This window comes from Macaca nemestrina, chromosome 4 (genome assembly GCF_043159975.1).
Source record: "Macaca nemestrina isolate mMacNem1 chromosome 4, mMacNem.hap1, whole genome shotgun sequence".
Lineage (NCBI taxonomy): Eukaryota > Metazoa > Chordata > Mammalia > Primates > Cercopithecidae > Macaca > Macaca nemestrina.
The window spans coordinates 118,655,762-118,672,057 of record NC_092128.1 but is presented as its reverse complement, the minus strand read 5'-3'; the positions used below and the strand labels follow the sequence as shown (position 1 = coordinate 118,672,057).

At 39.2% G+C, this 16,296-nt stretch overlaps 1 protein-coding gene across 4 annotated transcripts in view; it reads right to left on the bottom strand.

Annotated features, from left to right (window-relative positions):
- Positions 1–16,296, bottom strand: part of LOC105492357 (ATP binding cassette subfamily A member 13) — a 454,445-nt gene that overhangs the window by 323,796 nt on the left and 114,353 nt on the right. For all 4 annotated transcript variants that reach the window (XM_011759379.3, XM_024796198.2, XM_024796197.2 and 1 more), the window contains exons 23-24: positions 13,444–13,557; positions 10,176–10,266 (exon numbers count right to left, since the gene is read on the bottom strand). In XM_011759379.3, coding sequence (XP_011757681.2) covers positions 10,176–10,266; positions 13,444–13,557 — 205 coding nt within the window. The remainder of the gene's footprint in view (positions 1–10,175; positions 10,267–13,443; positions 13,558–16,296) is intronic.

Below are 16,296 nucleotides of genomic sequence, written 5' to 3'. Positions count from 1 at the left end.
AGTTACTAATACACTATGTAAAGTTGTTTTCAGTAGAGGAGCAGACAAACTCCACTGCCTTTATTCTGCTCTAAGACTCCAATATTAGTTCAGGTAACACAGCACAATCAAAGCAATGTCCTGTGTGGTAGGGGAATTTCCAGATTTCCAGCCCCACCCCAACCCAACCAAAATGAAACACTCAGCACCCCAGTTTATCTGCTGTAGGAACACAGAGGGCCAGGGCTGGACAGCTGGCCTGGACTGGCTGTTGCGGAGCCAGTGCTGACACCAGCAGTCTTACCATTTCTTGTCTGCTTTCTCTATTTCCTTCTCTAAGATGGCACCACATCTCTGAACCAGCCCTTGGCTGATGACTCCAGCAGACTGTGCCGACAGTGCCTTGTTGCATTGCACTTCTCAAGCTACCCCACCCAGGGAGAAGGGTGGATATAAGGGTGTGCAAGAAGAAGACAGGATCCTGGATGAGCCTTGAGAAGGTGAAAATTCCACGAAATAACTGATTTTTGCGTGTGAAAATGTTATATTGTACTAGTCTACTCATTTTTTTAGTATAAAATGATCTCATTGCCCTCAAAATGTTGCTGCAAAAGTGATTCCTTTGGACATTTCATCATGTTTACGCCATGATTTTCCATGGGCTCTGGAACACTGCCTAGCACCTGCTAGAAGTACTGAGGTCTCAGGTTCTGGAGATAGCTGTGAAATGCTACCGTAATGACTGGTATTTATGGGGTATGCAATTGCTGTGAATGAAAATTCCCTTGAGGGTTCTTCTGATTTCTAAATAGTGTGGGTATGAGGCTAAACTTGGATATTCTTATGGGCAATTATAGCCCTGGGAAGCATCAAAAAGCAAGACCCACAAAAGACATGGGCTGGGATAACCTGGTTTGGGAACATAGAAGTGGCATTGACCCCCGCTGTCACTGCTCCAGGAGTGCAGGCCACTGTTGTTGCAAAGCTGACAAGACATGGCTTTGCTCCCATGGCAATTGCACTATTTATCTTGTTTTGCATTAGATAGTTATTTAATCTGTAAAAGTTTCACTTTCTTCATCTGTAGCATAAGTAAAGGAAAATTACCCATGAAATTTTTGTGAAAAGTAAATGTAGTTGAAGTTTATATATACACTATAACCTGATTTACAGTAAGTGCTATTATCATGTAACACCTATAAGGAGAGAGCGTGGCTCCAACTAAGTATCTTTAATTAATTTTTCTGCATGAAAGTAAGCAGAACAACTAGAAAATAGAAAACCAAAAAGTATATTGTGCATTGCGGGGGCCTTTATTTTAATGGAGAAGTGGAGATTGTTAAATTTTGCAGTGTAGAGCAAACTGGAGACATTTTTCTACTGCATCTGTATGTTGCTGACCATTTGTTATTTGGAATAGGCTGCACTATAAGCTTGCCTAGTAAGCGTGGTTAGACAATTTAACTGCATAAAATGGCAGATGTTAAACACAGTGAAGAGTGACTTGGTCTCACGATAGTGTGACTTTCATTATCTTCCAGTAGCAGAATCGAAACTGCTTTGGAGAAGGCTTTAAGCTTTCTTATCATGCATATAATTGGGAGACATAGGTACATCTTACAGCCATGCATCACTTAAACATGAGGATGCATTCTGAGAAATGCAGCATAAAAAGGCAGCATTAGGCAATTTCATTGTGTGTGAACATCACAGAGTGGACTTACACAATCCTAGATGTTACAGCCTACTGCACACCTAGCTGTATAGCATAGCCTATTGCTCCTACAAACCTGCATAGAATGTTATTGTACTGAATACTGTAGGCAATTGTAACACAATGTTAAGTATTTGTTTATCTAAAATCTCTAAACATAGAAAAGGTATAATAAAAATATGACGTGAAAGATTTTATATGGTATTAAATGATACACTTGTATAGAGTACTCATCAATAAAGTCTGCAGGCTGGAAGTTGCTCTGATGAAGCAGTGAGTGGTGAGTGAATGTGAAGGCCTAGGACATTACCATACACCACTCTACACTTTACAAACACTGTATATTTAAGCTACACTAAATTTATTCTTTAAATTTTTCTTCAAAAAAAAATTAACCTTAGATCACTGTAACTTTATGCTTTATAAACTTTTTAATTTTTTAACATTTTGACCCTTTTGTAATCATACTTAGCTTAAAATACAAAACACATCGTACAGCTGTACAAAAATATTTTCCTTATATCCTTATTCTTTGAGCTAGCTTGTTTTACTTTTCAGGTATTTTTTTTATTTTTTAGTTTTTTTGTTAAAAACTAACACACAAAACCACACATTAGCCTAGGCCTACACAGGGTCATTATCATCAATATCACTTTCTTCCACCTCTACCTCTTGTCCCACTGGAAGGAGGTCTTCAGGGCACTAACACACATAGAGCTGTCATCTCCTATGCTAGCAATGGATTTTTCTGGATACATCCTGAGGGACCTACTTGAGGCTGCTTTACACTTAACTCATATATATATATACACACACATATATACACACACATATATATGAAATACACTCCAAATTGAATTAAATACATATGCCAATAACATAGTAGTTACAGTATGATGATCAAGTATTACGTGCTGTACATAATTGTGTGTGCTAGACTTTTATATGACTGGCAGTGCAGTAGGTTTGTTTCCACCAGCATCCCCACAAACAAGTGAGTAATGTGTTGTTCTACAATGTGATGATGGCTACGAAGTCACTAGGCAGTAGGAATTTTCAGCTCATTATGACCTTATAGGAACATCATCATGTATGCAGATCAATGTTGACTAAAACATTATTATGTGGCATTAATTACAAATTAGAAAAGCAGCTCCACACAAAAACTCTTAGGTCTTAGGACACTAGGCAGATCTCCCTCCTCTGGGAGGAAAGAAGCAATATCCTTGTTGGGTAACAGCTCCTGCACAATGCACTAGATATAATAAAAATAAAATGTGGTCTAGTATTGACTGCATGTTCCATCACTTTGGAGACCTCGACTACACTCCCCAACCTAAATGATGAGGGCACTGCTATGTGAGAAAGATGGATTACAGAGGACAGGAAACGAATGGGCAAAACCCCTGGTGAGAGTCCTACAGTCACGGCTCTTATTGGGTCGCTTCGTCTCACAGTATACAGTAAAACTGGGCCAAGAAAAACACACAGGGCCCATGGAACAAGAGGCGTGGCAAAGAAACACAGGCTACTTTAAGTCTGAAAGGGCCAAAACAATACTGAGGTTCACATATAGGTTGACATAAAACAACATAGTATAAAATTCTACAGTAATGTGAGGCCAAGCTCAAGATAGTAATACAAGTTGATGATTGTTCCTGATTCAGTGTATACACCTGAGGACTCATCAGGTGCGTCCTAGACATGGCAGGCATCAGCCAAAACAGACCAGAGGATTTAACATTCCAGTGTGTCTCCTCCTGACATTTGTTTTCAAGAGGTGACTCCATCCTATTTCTCTAAATGAGAGTTTATCAAGCTAGGCCCTACAGACACTTTGGGCCCATAATTCCTTGTTGTGGAGGGCTGCTCTGTGCAGTGTAGGATGTTTAGCAATACCCCTAGCCTCTACCTGTTAGGTGGCAGTAGCTGTGACCAGCTGTGACGACCAAAAATATCTCCAGACATAACCAAACACCCCTTGGAGGACACAATCATCCTCAGTTGGGAACTACTAATGTGAACTGAGTCACAATAACTTCTACTCACCAAAACACTTTTATGCCTCGCTCATAATGTCACCAAATTTTAAAGCAAACCCTCCAACATTAAAGAGAGAACTCAAAATAAACAAATAGAAAACAGTAATAGTAATTTTAAAATAAACTAAAGTTAAAATAGCATTATTTTTATAGAGAGGTAAAAATATCAAAGAAACGATGACAAGAAAACTCCCCTTAATTGAAGAGCCATCGTCTTCAGATTGAAAGGCCATATTGAGGAAACCCCCACTTAGAGTAATGGAAGACAACGTGGGGCAGATGAAGCTTCCTGCCAAGAACAATCAGAAAATATGAATGACCTTTAAAAAATCTATATAAAGATTTTAGTTTAAAAGTTTAAAAAAGTCTACACATTGGGTGTAGTGTACACTGCTCAGGTGATGGCTGCACTAAAATCTCAGAAAGCACCACTAAAGAACTTATCCATGTAACCAACCACCACCTGTTCCCCAAAACCCTATTGAAATTTAAAAAAAAGAAAATCTATATAAAGACTTTAAAGAGGTACCAAGGCAGCAAAAGCTCAAAGGTCAGAGATGCAAGAGAAAAGGGAACTTTGGGAAGCCTGGTATTTGGTCCTGCCAAAAACTGAGAGGCTGAGTCTCCAGTGGTCCATGGGACTTTGAACTCAGGATCTACATGGTCCCTAATTGATATCAGTTTTATAGGTGAGACCCCCCACCCCACCCAAATAGGGCATCTATCCAGGAATACAGGAAACTGGAAATTTCCCTACTAAGGCTGAAGTGTACCTCCATCAATCCACTCCATCCCCAACTAGATTAGGAGAACGTGGCCCTGCCCTAGCTCTCTGCCAGAAGCCAGAAAATAACATTATCTAGAGGAAGATAGCACTATCAGGAGACTCAAATTTATTTCTACAATTTTCCATTTATAATATCTGGTTTCGATTTTCTTAATCCTTAATATTCCTGGAGACAAGGCAAGAAAAATAACCAAAAAACAAGAGAAAAATAGACTTAAAAATACCCACAAAAGACAAGTATTAAAGCTCACAACATGCACTTCCAAAATGTGACTATTGTGTCCAAAATTAGATGAAAATAGACTTTCACCAGGGAGCTAAAAACTATTCTAAAATAATAAAATTTAAATTTTAAGTGGAAAATGCAACAACTTAAATGAAGAACTTCATCGGTATGTTTAATAGCAGATTAGACCCAGCTGAAGAGAAAATGTGTTAATTTAAAAACTAGTAAGAAAAAAAATCACATACTAAAGCATAAAGAAAAAATAGGTTGGAATATATAGAAAAGGATATAAGAAGTATTGAACACTGTGAAAACTTGTAATCGTGTTTAAGAGACTGATTAGAAGTTCTGGCCAGGGCAATCAGGCAAGAGAAAGAAATAAAGGGTATTCAGTTAGGAAAAGAAGAAGTCAAATTGTCCCTGTTTGCAGATGACATGATCATATATTTAGAAAACCCCATCGTCTCAGCCCAAAATCTCCTTAAGCTGATAAGAAACTTCAGCAAAGTCTCAAGATACAAAATTAATGTGCAAAAATCACAAGCATTCTTATACACCATTAACAGACAAACAGAGAGCCAAATCATGAATGAACTCCCATTCACAATAGCTTCAAAGAGAATAAAATACCTAGGAATCCAACTTACAAGGGATGTAAAGAACCTTTTCAAGGAGAATGACAAACCACTGCTCAGTAAAATAAAAGAGGACACAAACAAATGGAAGAACATTCCATGCTCATGGATAGAAAGAATCAATATTGTGAAAATGGCCATACTGCCCAAGGTAATTTATAGATTCAGTGCCATTCCCATCAAGCTACCAATGACTTTCTTCACAGAATTGGAAAAAACTGCTTTAAAGTTCATATGGAACCACAAAAGAGCCCGCATTGCCAAGACAATACTAAGTCAAAAGAACAAAGCTAGAGGCATCACACTACCTGACTTCAAACTATACTACAAGACTACAGTAACCAAAACAGCATGGTACTGGTACCAAAACAGAGATATAGACCAATGGAACAGAACAGAGCCCTCAGAAATAATACCACACATCTACAGACATCTGATCTTTGACAAACCTGAGAAAAACAAGAAATGGAGAAAGGATTCCCTGTTTAATAAATGGTGCTGGGAAAATTGGCTAGCCATAAGTAGAAAGCTGAAACTGGATCCTTTCCTTACTCCTTATATGAAAATTAATTCAAGATGGATTAGACACTTAAATGTTAGACCTAAAACCATAAAAACCCTAGAAGAAAACCTAGGTAATACCATTCAGAACATAGGCATGGGCAAGGACTTCATGTCTAAAACACCAAAAGCAACGGCAACAAAAGCCAAAATTGACAAATGGGATCTGATCAAACTAAAGAGCTTCTGCACAGCAAAAGAAACTACCATCAGAGTGAACAGGCAACCTACAGAATGGGAGAAAATTTTTGCAATCTACTCATCTGACAAAGGGCTAATATCCAGAACCTACAAAGAACTCAAATAAATTTACGAGAAAAAAACAAACAACCCCATCAAAAAGTGGGCAAAGGATATGAACAGACATTTCTCAAAAGAAGACATGTATACAGCCAACAGACACATGAAAAAATGCTCATCATCACTGGCCATCAGAGAAATGCAAATCAAAACCACAATGAGATACCATCTCACACCAGTTAGAATGGCGATCATTAAAAAGTCAGGAAAAAACAGGTGCTGGAGAGGATGTGGAGAAAGAGGAACACTTTTACACTGTTGGTGGGATTGTAAACTGGTTCAACCATTGTGGAAAACAGTATGGCGATTCCTCAAGGATCTAGAACTAGAAATACCATATGACCCAGCCATCCCATTACTGGGTATATACCCAAAGCATTATAAATCTATACTACTATAAAGACACGTACACACGTATGTTTATTGCAGCACTATCCACAATAGCAAAGACTTGGAATCAACCCAAATGTCCATCAGTGACAGACTGGATTAAGAAAATGTGGCACATAAACACTATGGAATACTATGCAGCCATAAAAAAGGATGAGTCCGTGTCCTTTGTAGGGACATGGATGCAGCTGGAAACCATCATTCTCAGCAAACTATCGCAAGAACAGAAAACCAAACACTGCATGTTCTCACTCATAGGTGGGAGTTGAACAATGAGATCACTTGGACTCGGGAAGGGGAACATCACACACCGGGGCCTATTGTGGGGAGGGGGGAAGGGGGAGAAATGGCATTGGGAGTTATACCTGATGTAAATGATGAGTTGATGGGTGCTGACGAGTTGATGGGTGCAGCACACCAACATGGCACAAGTATACATATGTAACAAACCTGCATGTTGTGCACACGTACCCTAGAACTTAAAGTATAATAAAAAAATAAAATAAAGGACTGATTAAAAGACTGACAAGACTGATTAAAAACAAAAAGGAGAGAGAAAGAAGAGATACAAAATTATTGGTAATGAAATAGGGGATATTTCCACATATCATTCAGATGTAATTTTACTTTACTGAGTAAAATCACTCAGGAATTTTTTCTCTCATTCTCTTTTTCAGGACGACACTGATTAATATGAACCCACAAAACATGACAACAAAACAAAAAGGAGGACATAGAGCCCAGGAATCATGGTATCCACCCCAGGAGAGCAGAGCAGAGAATTCCTAGGAAAGCAGCTGGGTGCTGGCAGGAGCGGGCAGCCTGCCCAGGTGGAGCGTGGTAGGGGGTCTGGGTGGCATTTGCACAGACAAAAGGACTCAACATAAAAATGATGTGTTGGCACACAGGAGGTGGGAGCAATGGAGAACAAGTGCTTCATGTAATAGCAAGAGAGCATAAAACTCTAGGAAAAGGGAGACATGGTAAATACGGGAATGTCATTATAATGCATAGCCTGGCTCTGCACTGAACAACATTTATCTCCTCATACTGTTCTATGACAACTAAAATGGTCATATTAGCATAGTGGGAGCAACTGATCAGGGAAATGATGTAGTACAAAACTAAATCTGCATCTTTCAGAACAGGAAATCAATTGATAATTCCTGTAACAAATAAATCAAGAAATACTACCACAGGTATATCAGTTAGATATGTAACGACTAATCCTAAAGAAATTCCTAAGTTTAAATTCGTACTATGGAGTGAAATGGAAGGCAAAGCTAGACGAAGGGACTTTTTCTTAGTAACAGTCAATGTTTATGGATACAAAAAACTTTTATAATCATCTTAATTTTTTGCAATCAGGTAACAAAATTATATGAACAGTTTAATCATTTTTGTGAAAATACATATACTTATCTTCATATGAGTACATATAAATTCATCTAAAAAAGAACTCTGAGGCTTTTAAAATAGCTGTCTGTGGTGATAAGATTATAGGTGGATTTGTTTTCTGGCTTATTTGTATTTTCTAATGTTTCTACAACGGACATATATACTTTTTGTAATAAAGCAAAAAGTTATTTTTTGAAGTTATATAATGAGACCAGGCTCAGAGGCTCACGCCTATAATCCCAGCACTTTGGGAGGCCAAGGCGGGAGGATCACCTAAGGTCAGGAGTTTGAGCCAGCCTGGCCAACTTGGTGAAATCCCATCTCTACTAAAAATACAAAAATCAGCCAGGCATGGTGGTGCGTGCCTGTAGTTCCAGCTACTGGCGAGGGTGGGGCAGGAGACTTGCTTGAACCCGGAAGTCGCAGGTTGCAGTGAGCCGAGATTGCTCCATTGCCCTACCGCCTGGGTGACAAGAGCAAAACTCTGTCTCAAAAAAATAAAAATAAAATAAAAGTTATATAATGAATAAAAATGACAGCATGATTAGGCAAATATTCCCAGAAGTTGCATCAATATATCTTCAAATAGTCACCTCAGTTTCCAGATACTGATTATAGGATGAAGAAAAGTGAGTATGACCTAGGAATAAATTTTAAAAGGGTGCATGCAGTAAGGTGAGTTCATTTGTTAGCTAAGTTACAAAAGGAGATTTGCATCCAGTCAGTGATCAATTCCTCACCACCACCCCACCCGTGAACGCCTGACCCCACTTTGTGCCTGCTCCTGGAGGGCTGTACAGGGTGGGAGAAAATAGCCAACATTCACCTGGATGAGATGGTCTTCAACCTCCAGCATCAGGCAGGAGCAGAAAGAAGAGAGGATCACACTTCATGGATCTCAAAATTCCATGTGAATCTCATATTCTGTGTCCCAACACACTTGTAGGAAAAGTTCTAAATTTCTAGGGAACTTTCTCTTAATTTTACAACGGAAGCTTACATGTGGGAAAACCTATTCAAAAGTAGTGTCGGCTAAGCAGCAACGTGTTGGACAAACGTGGCTCAGGTACAATTCACACTCTAAGACATCTGCATTAACACTAGCACCACGGTAGATGCAAACTCAGGAGACAACTGTGTTCCACACAGGATCTCTCGGACCCATGTAAGTCCTTGGTTCCAGCAACAGAAGATGGGGACACTGTTATAAGCTTTCCAGTGCTACTTCTTTTTTTAAAGGTGTTTTAATTAATTGAAAAAAATTATGTAATGCATTTAAAATACAAAACATTTTAAAATATGATTAACCTTTCTGAAGTAGTTTTAAGTATTACATTCACCAGAAATTGTTTTAAAGGGAAGTACTATATTATGTCTCATAAACTGTCTTGCCTTCTTCTGACTTTCATATGTAAGGCAGATCCGAAACCCTTTCCCATGCACAAGCAGAGCGTGACGGAGTCAGGGACCTGGAACAGCCTGACACCCATCCTTCCTCTGACTCCAGGTCCCTGCCAACTGGGTTAGGCTGCTGAGAGTTTCTCTGGCAGGGCCCTGATTGCTGATTTTGCCACAGTGTTGCAGTTTCTAAGCACAGTCATCTTCTTCTCTGCACTGCATGGTGAACAGGAATAGTTTATGCCCTTCTGGATTATTTCACGGAACTGGCTCTCCTTGTGTGTCCAGCAAATGTTTGTTAAAACACCTAAATGAATTCACAGATTCATCAGTCGCAGAGGTACAATAAATGTTTACTGATACGTAATGTTTTTATCTGAGTTTCTCATTTTCAAATCTATGCAATGGCTTTCAAGTTACTTTTAACTCAATAATAATAATTTCTTTTATAAACTTATTCTGTAATTCACAATTCTTGTGTTTGAATCAGGCAGCTTCCTTTTTAACTAGGTTCTTTAGTAGTTAAGTCCTGAATCAGTGAATCAAAAAAACTTCAGGCATGAACAAACTTTGGGGTGTATTTAGTTCAAGCCTTTCAGGATCCAGATAGGAAAACAGAAACTGAGAGAGGAAAAGCGATCTGCTGGAAGTCACTTAGCAACGTCATGGCCCAAGGGGGAGGACCCACCTAAGTGGCAGAGCCATTTAGGCAGAAGAACACTACCACATCCATCAGCACGCTTACCGTATGTCTGGAGTTTTTCAGTAAGTTTGTCTACATCAATGTGCAACTGCATTTCTACAAAGTTTCTTACAAATTTGTTTCTCAGGGCCTCCTAAAGAAAAATAACATAGCTTAACAAAAATAATTGCATTATTTCATATTATTGAATAATACCTATTAGACTTATTCAAAGTTTCATTACAAAGGAACAAGGCATATAAACTGAATCCACGTAAAAGAAGTTTTAAAACACCACAATAAATAACGGGATAACATCTTATTAGGACTTTACCTTGAAAAACAAAATCAACAATTACAAAAATTTATGTTGTAGTTGTAATTATGTATTAATACTAAAAACAAAGAATGAATTAAGTGGTTTGTTTTTGGCAAAATTTTCTAACGAACCTATATAGTGATCTTTTACTTTCTATAAGATTCTTTCCTTTCCTTTGCATGGCCTTCCTCAGAGGCCAGTTATAAAGAGAGGGTCATCATTATAACAACTCTGAGGAAGGATTTCAGAATTTCCCAAACCCTCTCTCAATGCTTTGCTACTCATCTTCAGAAACATCTTTCATTGCTTCATCTGTACCATTATTCTTTCATTACTATTGATGGTTGTGACTTTGCCTCATTTGTCAATGATTGGAGACAAATCGTTTACTCTGGAGAGTTCTCCAAGATTTTTTCATCAACTTAATGACATCTTGCCCCTTTATTGTGCCAATGATATCCATGTACTTGCATTGCACTGCCCCACACTTACGACATACAAAAACCAGCAAGAAGCTGAGAGGGAAAGATGCTGATGTATCCAGGCTCTGCCTCAGGATCAATGACTGGGAATTAATTTTGGAATTTGCCAATTTCTTAGAGAATATTTGTATGCTATCCAGATTTTGGTCCAGCACATAACCTGATAACACGGGAGCTCCAGACAAGAATTCTCAAATAGTATGTACCCTTTGTAATTAGCTCTTTTATTTCTCACATTCACCTTATTACATGTGATTTTTTTTGTTTTTTTGTTTTTTGTTTTTTTTTTTTTGAGACGGAGTCCCGCTCTGTCGCCCAGGCTGGAGTGCAGTGGCCGGATCTCAGCTCCCTGCAAGCTCCGCCTCCCAGGTTCATGCCATTCTCCTGCCTCAGCCTCCCGTGTAGCTGGGACTACAGGCACCCGCCACCTCACCCAGCTAGTTTTTTTGTATTTTTTAGTAGAGACGGGGTTTCACCGTGTTAGCCAGGATGGTCTCGATCTCCTGACCTCGTGATCCACCTGTCTCGGCCTCCCAAAGTGCTGGGATTACAGGCTTGAGCCACCGTGCCCGGCCTACATGTGATGGTTTTAACTAATCTTGTCTAAGGATGACAAGACTTTATTATGAAAGTTTGGTGTTTGCTTTTCTTTTTTGGAATCTTATTTATCTTCCTTCACTGGGCATTTGCTATTTGCCAGTCGATGTGCAGGGCAGTTATTATGCATCATGTCTTTTAATCTCAACAACATCCCCGTGAGGTTACTGTTGTCTTTTACTGATGGAGCAGGGAAGCAGAGCCAAGTTAGGGCTTTACCCAGAGGCTCTAATCACTCCATCGAGTGGCGGAACCAGGCCTGGAACATAGACATCGACTACTACAAACCCAAGGCACTGCAAGTTCCCTTGAGCATGATCCCAAAGCTAAGAAATAGAGGAACAATTTACACCATCTTATCCTATGGAAGATAAGTTCTTCAATTGGTTGGACATGTGACTTTGATTTCTGACATGGCCACTTAGTACTCAGGTACACCATAGACTTCACAAGGAGCTGCCCAATTTTTGAGGCCGAGTTAGGCACTGCTTTATGTTCTCCTAGATCTTTGTATACTCTCGACTTGGCGCTTATGATGTTGTGTGATATGTTATTGCACACAATATATATAGTTGCAGCAGAGACCTTATCCAGTCTAAAATACTGTCTGTCCCATTAACTGCAAAGGTTCACTGATGTCTGTATTAACAGATTAATCCATGCACAAGCAAATTAAAGAAGATTACAATACTAGCTAATACATATGGCCATGGTCGCTGTGAGAATGAACATCGCAGACCTCCAACTGCAGGAAACGGAAATGGCAGGTCCCACTGCTGCACTCTGAATCCATGGCACTTTGCCCTGAGGCCATGTCTCCCATGGGCTGTCCCTCACCAATGACCACCACATCAGGCCCACTCCCAGAAGCCACAGGACTCCACTGACATGGGACCCCTACCTTGATAACTGACTTTAGCTCTGTGACTCCCTCTCAGCCTTATCTGATGTCCATTAAATTGCAGGGTCCACCAGGATGCTTCCACCCGACCCTCTCCCTCTCTGCTTTCCTCAGGGTCAGACTTGCATCACCATTGACAACCTTGCTTCCAGCCTGTCTAGCTTCCTCTTCCTTTGCTCAGCAGCCATTTCCCAAAATAAAATTATTGCACATGTAATCCTGTCTTGGCATCTGTTTCTTGGAAAACTCAGACTCACCCAGTAGCATTTTCTCTGTGTCAAAACCTATTCCAAAGGCTCTATGTATCCTGACCCATTTATACCTCATAACTACTATCACTTCCTCATTTCTCAGGGAAGAAACCTAAGGCACAGAGAATTTCAGTGACTAGTCCAAGATCACACAACTGGTGGCAGGGGTTGAAATGGGAATCAAACTCAAATGATTCTAGCTCCTGAGTCCATACTCTGAACTACTTACCTGGTGGTTAATGAAAAATTAAACATGAATTAAAATGCAGGCATATTTTCTCATCCTATCAGAGTTAAGGTAAGTTGAAGTTACACAAATGCCCAAAAAATTATTAGGTGATCTACCTGAATTAAAGTTTTACACTAATGATTGTCAGGCTCTAATAGAGTTAGGCCATTCTAAACTGTAAGTTGTTCCTTTTTAAAATATTAAGTTGTCAATACAGAATATAAGGAAATGATCATTGATTGTTGAATAGACCTACAATTCAAAAGTATGCAAACAATCTAAAAAACATTAAGCTTAATACAGAATTTAAAGAACTGGTTACCATTAACAAATTATTAATCATTCTCACGATTACACCATCTTGCATGGGTAAACTACTGAAAATTCACAAAAAGTTTTCACACATCTCTAATTTTACATCAATTATATGAGTCAATTAGAACCGCCATGCCTGATGTGACTCTGTAGAATCTTCTACAGGGCAGCCCTGATGTCTTGGACATGCCCTAGCAGTAGCTCCCTAGCCCTCGGTGGCAGAGACCAACCACTCACCTGCAGCTGGTTGAACATCTGGCGACCTCCACTTCTCTGGAAAAGGCTGGACATTTCCAGCAGTGTTTCTGATAAAGCTTTTAGCTTGTCCACAATATAAAAGGTGGAATTAGCCTGCAACATCAAGCATATTTGGATATGTCTCTTATTCAGCTGTTATATTAAGGTAAATCTTCCAACAAGGATGGTATGTGACATGGCCACCAGAGCAAAGATCTGCCTGCAGGCCAGTTGATGCCTTCCTCAATAACGAAAAGTTCCAATGCCCTCATATCGCAGGTGAGTCCTCTGAGACCTCTCTCCTTGACTCTGTCCATCCAGGGGCTACTTGCCTGTTCACCGCTGTCTCGCCAGTGTTAGAGTCACTGCTGGGTAGAGCCTATGTCCCCAATATATGTTGACCTAATTAATCAATGCTTGCCCACATTTCCTCCTCAAAAATACATTCTCAACTAATACTTGTTTTATGGTACCCAACACTATTGAGGATATAATAAAATTGGTATATTTTTTCATTTATTGCTGCTGGCAGAGGACACCGGCATAAGACTTTTATAAAGTAATTTGGTATCAGAAAAATACAGTCACTGATCCATAAAAAATGCACATGCTTTACTCTCTCAAGATAAAAGGACTCTATCCTAAGGAAATAGTTTAAATAAAATATAAAGCTATTTCCATGAAGATGTCTATTGCAATATTATTACATTTAATACTGAAAGCAGTCTAAATGCCAAAGGGACAATGTTTAAGGAGGGTTTCAGAGTCTAACCACATCTCCCTAGGGTCACTAGGAGACCCTCACAGTGGCACAGGAGCTGAAAAGCAGCCAGTACAGCAAACAGAGAAAAACCTTGAAGTCTCAGCTTCAGCCTTCAATAAAAACAGGGATAAAGATTCTTGTAAGTATTAAGACAAATTAGTATTCCAATACCTTGGCACCAGGCCTGGTACATAGTAAATACTCAGTAAACACCAGCTATACCAGTTAAAAAGGTTGAATAACATTATTAATGCAAGAAATTTAGAAGATCTGTAAAATATTTTAAAACTACAAATAAAGAATACACACACACACACACACACACACACACACACACACACACATTAAATTCCCCACCCAGAAGACCTCACATTTCTAACATTCTAGTAACAGAAGGTAGCCTAACTGGGCTGCCTCTCTGGAGGGACCAGGAGTCCTTTCAACAAACCAAGCTGGCTCTGCAACACCAAAGGGGGGATCCGCTGGGATGACACTGATAATGAACAGCCAGGGAAATGGTTGTTCTTCCCCTGAGGGTAGAGGAACCACAACAAACACCCAGGAGACAGGGCAAGGAGTATTCCACAATGACAAGTGACCTGGCCTGAAAACACTGGCTGCCCCACAGCAGGATGGCTCCTGAAGCAATAAAGACCTTGGATCCTAAGAAGTCCCCTTCTTCTCCAACTGCTGGAGGCTCATCTCCCCAACATGGAGGCAGTTGGACTGGAGAAATCTCATCTGTCCTTTCATACAGCAGCATCAGGGAGTCCTTGATGCATCAGATAAACCAAAATTAAACTCTTATTGGAACCACAGCGCACAAAGTGGGCCAAGATCCGTGTGTTAAGCCTAAGTACAATGACTACCCACAAAAATAAAAGATTTTTACATAGAGCTCAAAGTCTCCTATTATATTGTTCAAAATACCCATGATACAACTGAAAAACACCATTATAAAAATAACCAAAGAAAAGACAACTTGAATTAAGAAAAACAATCAATTGATGCCAATATTGAGACAAATCAGATATTGGAGTGACCTGGCTAGTATTTTAAAGCACCCATCATGAATAAAAAAATGCTTCAACAAGCAACTGCAAATTGTCTTGAAGCAAACAAAATAGCAGAAAATCTCAATGAAGAAAAAGAAGTTATAAAAAAGAACCACATGGATACCACATGGACAATGCAATAACGCAAATACAAGAACTCGCTAGATGGTCTCAGTAGAAGAATGGAGATGGCAGAGGAGAGAACCACTGAACCTGAGAGCTGATCAGTGTGTGGCACCCAATCTGTGCAACAGGGAGTAAGGAGATTGATAGGAAAGTGAACAGAGCCTCAACTACCTATAGGACAATAATAAAAATTTTGATATTGGTGTCACTGGACTCTGAAAGAGAAGAGAAACTGAGTGGAACTGAAAGAGTACAAGAGGAAATAATGGCTGAAAAACTTCCTAAAACTGTAGAAATACAAAAACCTACAGACTCAGGAAGCTAAGCAAACACTAAATACGATAAACTGAGAGAAATCTACATTAAACCACACCATAATTAAACTTCTAAAATCTGAACACAATAAAAGCTTTAAAGCAGCCAGAGAACCATGACATGTTACCTCGAGGGAACACCCACTCAAAGGTTAGTAAATCTCTCATCTGAAAACCTGGGAGCCAGAAGAAAGTAGCCTAACATTTATCACGATGTAAGAAAAGAATTGTCATTGTGAATTCTGAATCTAATGTAAATATCTTTTAGGAATGAAGATAAAATAAAGACATTCTCAGATGAAGAAAAACTTTAAAAAATGAAAATATGAAAAGGAATCTTGGAGAATTGAGAAGGAAGAAAAAACAACAGAAAGAGCAGAAATGTGGGTGAATGCAACAGACTATACTGTTTTCCATGAGTTTTATGAAATATATTTGATGATTAAAACATAAATCATAACACCATCTGGTAGTCAAGATGATGATATTTAAAAGCAGAGAAGGTAAAGGGACCTAAGTCGAAGTGGATTTCCACACCTGGCTTTAAGTGGTAAAATCTCAATGCCAATGAACTGTAATAAGCCATGTATGTATG